The 10,511-nt window shown below is 39.2% G+C and overlaps 1 protein-coding gene across 1 annotated transcript in view; it reads left to right on the top strand.

Moving 5' to 3' along the window:
* The first annotated feature begins 225 nt into the window (after nucleotides 1-225).
* Nucleotides 226-10,511, top strand: part of HAPLN1 (hyaluronan and proteoglycan link protein 1) — a 32,120-nt gene continuing 21,834 nt past the window's right edge. Inside the window, exons 1-2 of the mRNA XM_074569659.1 lie at nucleotides 226-365; nucleotides 516-641. Coding sequence (XP_074425760.1) covers nucleotides 362-365; nucleotides 516-641 — 130 coding nt within the window. The 5' untranslated portion in view covers nucleotides 226-361. The remainder of the gene's footprint in view (nucleotides 366-515; nucleotides 642-10,511) is intronic.

Raw genomic sequence — 10,511 nt, 5'->3', positions numbered from 1 at the left:
TTAAGTTGCAGTCTTGATTGAAATGCCAAAAAGTATGAGGAGATTGTTTTAATCTTGAAAATCTATCACCAGCAGATTGCATCATGCAGTGGATATAGATGCAGTGATAGCTTTGATTCTTTTAGCTGTATTTACAGACCAGATGCAGAGTAGGGCTGGAAAAGCAAAAGTACACTAGAGCAGGTTTTGAGACACGGGTATTGCTGACATATGGTCTTGCAAGGAGTTTGGTCTGTGGTTGTTTGTGTGTGTGCTCTTATTTTTTCATGTTGCATTCCTGCATAGGCAGAGTTGAGAATGGCTTGCCAGTTTCATTTAATGAAAGTCCATGATAAAAAGGTCCAGTCTCCACGCCTAAAAAATGAGTAGGTGCTGTAACTTTTTCAGCTGAGTGGGTTAAATATGTTATAGACCCTCATATAGATCATAAGATCATTGCTGTAACAAGTTGTGCAGTGCAACACTGTAAGGTTTCAAAAAATTCACGAGCCTCTTTGTATGTGATGCCCTTGCAGTGAAGAAGATTCTTTTGACTATAAAGATGAAGAGTCTACTTTTTCTGGTGCTGATTTCTGTCTGCTGGGCTGAACCTCACCCTGACAACTCAAGTCTGGAGCATGAAAGAATTATTCACATTCAAGGTAAGGAAATACGTGAGAAAATACCAGTGTCTTCAGATTGCTGAGGGAAACAGAATAATGTGCTTAATGATCCTTAATTGTTTATTCTGTTGCACTGTTTTTTAAAGACTATTATTACTGGTGACAAACCTTTTCTTTTCTTGTTCTGATGCATTATTATTACACCGAAGGAAAGTAAAAAAAAATAAATAATGAAAATTGCACTTATTAATAGCACTTACTCACAACCTTGCAAAGATTAGTGAGTAAAATAAAGCATGATTTAAGATAAAGAAAAAGAGCATGCATCCTAAAGTAATACGCAACTGCAATTGATCGAAATACCTTTAGTTTATTGTGGAATATATATGATTTTAAGAAGACTGTCATACATAGTTCTTCACATTACATAGAATTATTGCTGCTTAGTATTTAAAAAGGCTCAGCACGTCTGAGATAATGATTGGGCTATTTAAACTAGGGAAAAAAAAAAAAAAAGTAGCTTACCCCAAAAGAAATGTGTCTTTCCTCATACCTTTAATTCACACTAAGCATTATACTGGCCTTCTGCATAATCCTGTTTGGTTCATGTTTGAATCCCAGAGCTTATAGCTGTAGCAGGATTTGAGTCTGCAGTACAATGCAGCTGTTTGTTCAGTCCGGGCTTCAGTCACTGAGGGTCATCCTGTATAAGAAAAAACAGGGGATTTATGCAGTAAGGACAGGCAGAACTAACAGGGATTTTCCTGATTTCATTTAGATGTTTCTTGAGGCTGGCTAAAATTAACCTTGCCTAATTAAGAAATGCAGCATTATTGTTCTCTCTCTCTTTAAAGTTTGATTCCTTTCTCTCAACAGCTGGCAAATTGTGTTATTTGAGTGTTTGTGTAAATACGAATTACCAGGTTAGGGCAGGTTACTAAGAAAGCCTGAACATTTAGAAGTTCACAGGAAAGTCACAGAAGTTAAAGGTAGCCTGCACCTTTGAAAACAGGCACTCGGATTGTCAAGGTCAAATAGGGAGTAACAGCTAGCTGGTTTCACTCTAAGGAAACTCACAGGATGAAGGTCAAATGAACGTGTTATATCAAAATGAAGACATATCGCTGTCTGAGATAATGAACATTCATACCCTAAGGTAAATTTCATATTAGACACCAATGACAAATAAACATATAGTTTGCCTTGCCTTGTATAATGCAGTTTCTTAACACCGAACATCTTATTTATGTTTTTGGAAGAGTAAATTAGTGGAAATAATTAAACCGAAACAAAACTATTGTTCCTTATTCTGTGTGTGTTAAACTTGCTGCGTCAGCAGATTAGCGTAATTTGCAAGTCATATCTGCCGCTTCAGCATGTGTACAGTGCAGTCTGCAAGTGCTAAATAGTTTAAAGCTGATACAAGTTTCAAGACGGACCGTTCTCCCTACCCATGAAAACCCATCTGAACCTCGAGAGTTTGTTCCTCCCAGGAAAGCTGGCTAAAGCTTAAAATTGAGCTCTACCATGAGCTTTGCGCATTAGCTGATTCGGGCTCTGAAATACACAGACCACAAATCAAAAAGAATAAAACTGTTCAAAACTCGGTACTTTTACTATTAATTTCTTTCATTCCACTCTTCATTGTGGAATCCCATCAGGCTTGGGATTCTGCCCTGCCCAATGCTGGATAAACACATAAGATGATCTACACCTGGAAACAGGCTGGAAATCAGGGAAGCCTGTGGAACACATGTGTTATAGCTTCATACAAAAGGTATTTTATATTACATTAAGGAGTGTAGCATCCCCCTCCACAGCTGAAATAAGAGACGTGTAGCTGAACTCCTCCTGGATTGCATGCTTTGGAATGCCTTGGAATTACAAAAGGTGCGGATAGATGTTGTGTAGTCAAGTACACAGAGCTGAAAGGGATCTCCTGAAGCAATGAACTAATCCCTCTTCTATTGCCTTTTTTACATCATGTAATCTCCTGTAGGTTTAGTTTAATTTTTTAAAAAGCTGAGTTTCAAATCTCATTACTGGAATGTAGTTTTGGACCCTGTTTTTCTGCTATGAAAAGCACTATCCTAATTCTCTATGTTTATTCGCCACTGTATTGCCTTATGCTTCTCCTGGTGTTGTTCCTTAGCTTCAAATAACAATTTTTCTTCTTTGATGTTCACTTTAGAACATTAATAGGATAACACCATATCCTCACAAATTTATAGTAGTTCATCGCTCCACTTATTCTTGTTTGAATTCGTACTTCCTGAGTGCTCCCAGCCAGGTAAGATCTTAGGCTGGCACTAGTATTTATTTTTTTTCACAGCTAACAATGGTTTTTTTTTTTCAGACCTTGGATCAAATCTGTACTCTTCCCAGCCATGTTCCAGTGCTGGTCAATAGTCTACTGAGATAGACAATATTTGGGCATCATTCTCCCTCATTCTCACTTGCAATTAACAAGTACAAGGTTTATATGAGTAATTCTTCATACTTAGGCCTTAAAAATCTAAATTATGCATTCAGCATTAAATGTTATCATACTTTTTCCACCCTTCTGTCTTCAAACATTATAAGTATCCATTCTCCTCCTTTCAGTGATGTTTAATATGCCATGTGAAAATTTTATTAATTCAATAGTCACATTTACTTTATAAGGTAAAATTAGTGGAAATATGAAAGTGTCTCAAAAATTATATTGGAGAGAGTCCAGTAGCCTTTTTCTAGGCTAATCATTTATGCTTCAGTCCAGCCAATGGCAGTTTCCACTGTATCTAGTTCTTAGACAGTTAGCAAGGTTTCTACTGTAACACCAATTTTCTCCATCATGTCTAATTTCCTATATTTCCCATATCACTTGCTTCCCGTATCTCCAAGAAATTGATACATCACATTTCCCTGGCCTCATACATTTATTTCTATTATATTATTGATATCAAATTAGTCTGAAACCCTTTGGTAAGTATCTATTGCATCTTATCCCTCTTCCTAGTGACTTACTCCAGTTCTGTTCTTCAACAATTTTTATTCAAAAATTGTTCTAATGTCCTGTATGCTGTTGAGGTCAGACCAATTGGCCTGTTAATAGTTAAGTTACTTTCCTTACATATATTTGTTGTTTTGCTGTTGTCCAGAAACACATGACACCATTCTTAAAGTGATAGGTGAGCTAATATCTCTGCCATCAGGTTTGCCATACCAAGTGTCAGTAGTAATGTCAGTACTTCAGGCTGTGAGTTTTCTAACCTTTTCTTTGAACAGGCTACATTTTCTGAGTTCAGCTTTCACCTTTATCTTTTAATTTCATATCAATACACTTGTACTTTAAACAACATCATACTTTCAGAACATCAAAACCAGCATTATTAAATGGAGAGGATTTGTTAATATAACTCTTGGGTCATTTCCCTATTGTCTTCCACCTTTATCTGTGTAGTGACACCATACTCCAAAATGAACCTGTGACTGTTTAAAAGACCTTTTTTTCACTGCTGCACTAAGAACTTTTGCAGTCTTTCCTGACACGCTTTTGTTCCATGCTCCGTTTTGTCCTCACTATCATTTCTTCCTTCTTCACAACCTGCTAAAGCGGTAATGTACAGTGCCACCTCATCACCTTTATCTTTCTTTTGGCCTTCCTAAAGAGCAGCCACCTATCAATATCGTATTATGGTCTGACGGCTATGTCAGTGTGCTTCTGACTCCCTTCACAACCATGTCAGGAACCAGAAGATCTAGTTACCCCACTTTGCTGCCCCTCCATTAGTACAAAAACTCCTGCCATCTCTCTCAGACTCAGAATTTGCTAACCAGAGCGAGCAGTGTTCCATGAATTGTATTGTTCTCTGATTATACCGACAGGTCATTGCTTTTTAGGAACACAGAGCTCTCTCTTTCAGATGTCTTGAAACTGTGGATTTCTTTAGCTTTACTTGCCATAAAGTGCCATTGCCACTTTAACACTGCAATAGGTATAACTGTCATGTTCTCTCTTAAATCTTTCAATTTTTCTTATAAATGAACCACTCACGAATATCTCTATTCCTGCCGTCAGTGTCAGTTCTAGTCCCTGGTTCTTCCCTTGCTGGTTAATACAATGAAACTGGACCTCAGTCAAATTTCTCATCTGCTAGACAGTTTTGCCCCCTACCTTCACCAGTATTCCTTTCTGCTTCTTTCCTCTGGCCCACTTATTTTGTTTATGTCTTTTCTTCTTTGGTTTTATTCCAATATTTATGAACGACATTTATGAGAAACCTAAAGCTGCATTTCATCTCTTCTGTGACTTTATTTCCTTTCCTGAAGCCTGTAGTGGATTTCCTGGTTTTGGTCAGGCTACTCTATTATCCCAGACTACTTGACCATATCACCTTCGTCTCTGGTAGTTTGTCTGCATGCAAAAGTCATTCCAGTTTAACTTTTGTGGAAAAGGGCAAATGAAAGAACTATATTTGAATGAGATGTGCTGCCCCCCTCACCCTCCCACCCCGGTAAACTGCATCTGCCTTAGGGGATACCAGTTTCACTGTTTAGAAAAAATCATAATACTAAATGAAATCATCTGGTGAATGTGAAAATGGGACAAAAGTATACCCTTGCCACTTAAGTGTCCACAACAAGAAAACAATACTACTCTAAGCATATCAATGTAATTAAAGACTTGGATTTTCTCTGAAGTCAAGATCTGTGAAGGACTCTGTGACCCATGAGAGAGGAAGATGATTCTTTTCAGTGCTCAGCTTTGAATATCTGTCTAATCTATTCGTAGTGCTAGTTACTGACCAATTATTCAAAGAGGCAGAGTACCCTTAAGAGATAAGAGCATTCTTCTCTGTGTAGCTGTTCTGCAAAATAAACAAAGTTTACTAAGTCATTACCATAATTGCTAAGTTAATTACTTTAGGGTGGCAGGAACCTTTAACATATGCTTCCAGTTTGTTCAGTTTTAGAAATACAACAAGGAAGGCCAGAGAGGAGAATACAAAGTTTTGTTTGAAAAGGATCAACTTTTACCTTTTCAGCTCTTCCTTGAATATAAGTGAGTTTATGTTATGCAACATTTTTTTACCTTTCAGATACAAGGATACACCCATTTACCTATCAAGAAATCTGTGCAGTTATATGTATACAGACCAAGAAATGTGACAACATGAAATGAGCAGAAAACTTTCTAAGATTGTCCTATTAAAAAAAAAAAAAAAAAGGAAAGTTAAATCAATTAATCAGTAACAACAGCAAAAGAAATCTTAGCCCAACCTGTTCTGTATGATAATGAGGTTTATTCAGAGTCCATGTCCTTTTCTTTAAAACAAGCCAGAACCAACAGAGAGAAAGCAGCTGCATAGACTTGCTGGACTAGCCAAAGGCATAACAAGAGATTAGGTGCACTACTGATTTTACCTCATACGTTAATTCTTATCTTCCCAACTTTCATACTTTTCCTCTTTGCTTTTGACTTCCTTCCATTAGTCCATGTTTCTGCATTTTCCCACGTTACCTGTTATTTCTTTCCATTTATTTTTTCCGCTTAAAATTTCTCACTAGTTTTGTTGCCTTTCAGGACACTTTAGATTATGTCATGATCTGTTTTGCCGTCTCTTCTTAAAATTGAGCTGCTTCTTTACATCAACACAACTTGCTTTCCTCTTTGCACCATGGCATGTTGCAACAGCATGTAATAGAAAAGTCAGCAAAGAGCAACCTCACCTGGTGTTGGCATGCTGGTTTCATCAAAGGCATTCAGGACTGCAGATTCTGAAAAAGACCTTAAATTATAGGTACCAATATATTTGGGTTGCAAAAAATTGCTACAGAACCAAAAACCATTTACATTAAACATCAATTTGAATTACTGATTTGCCTTTACTTTCTACATCAGTCTAATTCCATATATATAGCATTTAAAGGTAATTAAAGAACTGGAAAACCTCCTCACCGTTTCCATGTGATATTTTGGTTTTGTCAAACAGTCTCAATGCCACCCATGAAGATTTCCTTCTGTACAGAGAAGGTGCAGAGACATCATGATTTCTGTTCTGTTCTGCTCTATGAGGCCTGATCTTCATGCAATTTCTTTATCTACACTGAAGTAAACACGTACTTAAAGTTTATTTAAGGCACAAGGTGGCAATATTTCAGAAGAGCTGAAGTTTGTTATTTCCCTGATGGTTTTATGTGTTGTTAGGTCTCCTAGAAACCTAAACTTGAGTTAGTATGACCCCTTTAACAATTCCCCGCAACGTGTTGCTCAGATTGAGTAGATGGGATCAGCTGAAAAATGTTTTACATCAATCTTGTCGTCTCCATGTTGGAGAGACAGATTTCTTCTCTGCCATTTATAAAGCGAGTATTTTTAGCTGTACTATTATTTGGAACCAGGTAAACTTTTTAACTAAGATTTATCTATCATCTCTCTTATCAATTATATGTCAAAACTTAAAAGTAATGTGTAGAGAGTATTTTATCCTGTCATTTTAGAGGTAGGAACAGGGGAGTTTGATGCTTCTATTTTCTTTCTCATGACATAAACAAAATCACATTAATGCTTGGGCCAAATAAGAACAGCTTTTCCTAGTCTTACAGCTGATTTGCAAAAGTTTTTAGATTATTTTCCTGAAAGTGAAAGTAAAAAGATAGTTAGTTAAAACATAGAAAAAATATAGTTTTTAGGGGAAAAAATAGGAAAAAAAGTGTTTGTGTAATTCTTCCTTATGTTTTTCCATTCAGATTCTCAGAGTAATACAGACATATATGCGTATATCAATAATGCGCTTCCATACATATTATAGCAAGTGGGAATTGTGGTTATCACAGAAATTATTTTTGAGTTTTAAGTTAGCATGGTAGGATAACAAAATATGCCACTGCTACAGGAAGAGTGAGGATATTTTAGCATAACAGTTAGGCTCAATTCCTTGGTAATATTGCAGGAAAGCCAGAAACAATTCTGTTTATTTAAAGTAGGATGGCACACCGTGTTATTAACCTAATGTCTTGCTAACAGTGTGGAACATTTAGGCAATACATGAGTTTATCTGACAAAACACATCAATGATGTGATCCCTTACTTATGATTTTTTTCTCTCTAAAAATGCACATTTTTTTTCTCCACTGTTGCTCTGTAAGTTAGTCCATTAAAATGTGGGAATAATCAAGTTTTTGTAGCCAGGTCAACATAAGTTTCTGGACAGTTATGACAGATAAAGTGGATAAAGCTGTTTCCCAAGGGACATGGCATGACTCATGCTCTCTGCCCCACACTATGTTCCTGGCCTTTCAAACCTGGCTTGCCATTGCTCTTCAGTGCAGAAGCCAGCTAAGAGGAAAAAAAACCAAACAAACAACAAAAAGAAAGAAAATCCCACACGAAAAAAACCCAAACCTCTAAAAAGACAAACCAATATGAGTATGTGTCCAGCAGTAAAATTTGGAAATAAACCAATAAGCTAGCAGGTGAGACTGAATTGAGAGCTCTAGCAGCATGAATGCCACTCCACTTAACTGTCCTTGAAGTGGGGATCACACTGAAGGTAAGGTCAGTTGTGTACAAAGCAATGACAGCCAGAACAGCAGAGCTAATTGCATAGCATTCAGACAAGGGAGAAAGAGAGGAGGAGAATCAGAGGCAGATAGCGTGCTGTGTTACTTAAGGTAGAAAGATACCCCTTCATTTGCAGTATATACCTCCATACCTCCTTGGTTTGGAACCGCTGAGATACAGCCAAGCCAACCTAAATAGCAAGTTTCCAAGTGAGTTTTCATTTGTGGCAGGCAGTCTTTCCCTACAGCTTGGAAAAGGAGCTCCCAGAGTTTTGTGTTGTCCCGTGCAACTGGAGAGCTTCTGCAACTTGGACAAACTCATTTTTAGCTAGCTTAGCTGTTTTTGCATTACGTTGCCTTTGTCATCCATCTCATTGCACCAGGAGGATTAACAAATGGCCACAGCCCGTCAGAATCGATAGTCGGGGAGCAGGAGTGGAGAAAGTACGGCAAATTAGTCCCCAGTGGTGCCTTGTTCTGTACTAACAGCGAAGCTGCTGCCTGTCTTAACAAGGCAAAATATGCCTGGAAGGGTGAAAACCCCACCTTGCAAACCTTTCTCATCCCATTTCTGACCTTGGAGCTGAGACCAGAGCCAATAACCAGGCCATTGCCATCTCTGTTCCCAACAGAAAGAGCAGCTGGAAGTTGGCGTTCCTCACTGTTAGTCCACCGTCTGAGGGTGCATGCGTGTGGTCCGTCTTGTCTCCAGCAAGTATCCAAACTGTCCTGTCGCAGACACCGCTTAGCAAGGGATTATCTGGGGTTTGCGGGGTTCATAGTTGTTTGACCATTCACCTTACAAATGCTCTGATGGTACTTCTAAATAAAGCAGTTCTGGGGAAAGAGAAGGATTGTCTTCTCCAAGTAACATGCTGGACACTGTGATAACACTCGCATGTCCCATCTTTTTCCTTCTTGCACTCATCTTTTAGATATTCCTGCCATTTAGGCACAAAGATAATTTTATTCAGAAGGAGCAGCCTTGTCAGAAACCCAATGAGGAAAGCAGGCGGGGAGCCACTCTGACAAGCCTTTAAAACAGTGTTTACCCCATCTTCCATGATCAGATTGTTGTTTCACAACAGATCATTGCTGCTTGTATTAAGGTAACCCAGGAAGCAGGATTCATTCCTCATTTAAGCTGACTTTCACAGCAGTAAGCTAGAATGCTGCATTCAGAGTGCTAAACGTGTTGTAAATAAAGGGATTCAGGTTTTCTCTGTGTTTGGGCATTTTTTTTGTCGATTGTGATTTTTTTTTAACTCCTTCCCTGTCAACTCCAGGAAGACCAAAGCCACTCATTTTGCCATGCTCCCAAAAATAGGCAGTTAGGTGAATTTGGCCCTGGTTGTCACTGGCTGCTGGATAATAAAGACCTCCTGGTCTCTTGCCAAACCCCAGTCATCTCATTTTTAATCCTGAATCCCTGCTGCCTGCGTGTCTTCTGCATGTCTTCTGGCCCAAAAAGAAACTACGCAGCATCCCCCAATCTGACATCTGCTTTTCCTCGAAAGCCAGAGATTCTTCCTTCCTCCTCTCCTGGGTCTGGGAGCAGAGAAAAGGGCACACTGCCCCACTGTCTTGCCAGAGAGAAGGGCACATCATGCCTTTTTCTGTAAAAAAGAACTGGCTTTTAGAAAAGTTGGGGGTGGAGGTATATTTCAAGTTTTGTATCTCCCTTTGAACCTCCAGAGATGTAGGAGGTGTTCCAGGCTGAGAAAAGCCATGCGTTTCTTTCTTTTCCCAGGTTCCCATCCCCTCTGTTCTTTACACTTACTGAGATATGAGCTCAGGTAGTGGCTGCTGCAGAGGGCTGGAGGAGGTGGGAGGCAGCCAGGAGAGAGGTGCACCACCGTGTAAAGACGCTAACGCTGGAGTCAGAGGTGACAGTGCTCTGGGCAAGTCTCCAGGCCTTGCTGGCACAGGCTAGCTGTTGTTAGAAAGACCGAGTGTTAGCAGCCTGAGTCAGACTCTCCCTCCTGCCCCGGTCCTTTCTGCTAATATTTATTAACTTGACTATTTCAGTATTAAAGACCCAACATAGCTGAGCTCTGATTCAGATTTCTTGGTAATAACCACCCCAAAGCATAACAGTTCTCCTCCCAAGATGGACAGAAGTCTGTGGAACGCCTTTGTCCCTGAAGGAAGCAGGGAAATTCGCAGACAAGCCATCCTGGCTGCCTTCACTTTCTTCCTTCTCCTCGTCCTGTGGAAACAGTGTTAGCAACACTTTCCATGGTGTCTTGCCTCAGATCACCTCTCTCCTTGGATGCTCTCCTCTGAAAGGGGGAAGATGAGTTGTCGGAGCAGCCCTGAGCCTCTGCTCGCCTCTGGGAATAAGGGCAGTGAACAAGAAAACCA

The sequence above is a fragment of the Larus michahellis genome, chromosome Z, assembly GCF_964199755.1.
Source record: "Larus michahellis chromosome Z, bLarMic1.1, whole genome shotgun sequence".
Taxonomy (NCBI): Eukaryota; Metazoa; Chordata; class Aves; order Charadriiformes; family Laridae; genus Larus; species Larus michahellis.
The sequence above is the reverse complement of the archived record's forward strand: the minus strand, read 5'-3'. Positions and strand labels throughout refer to the sequence as shown.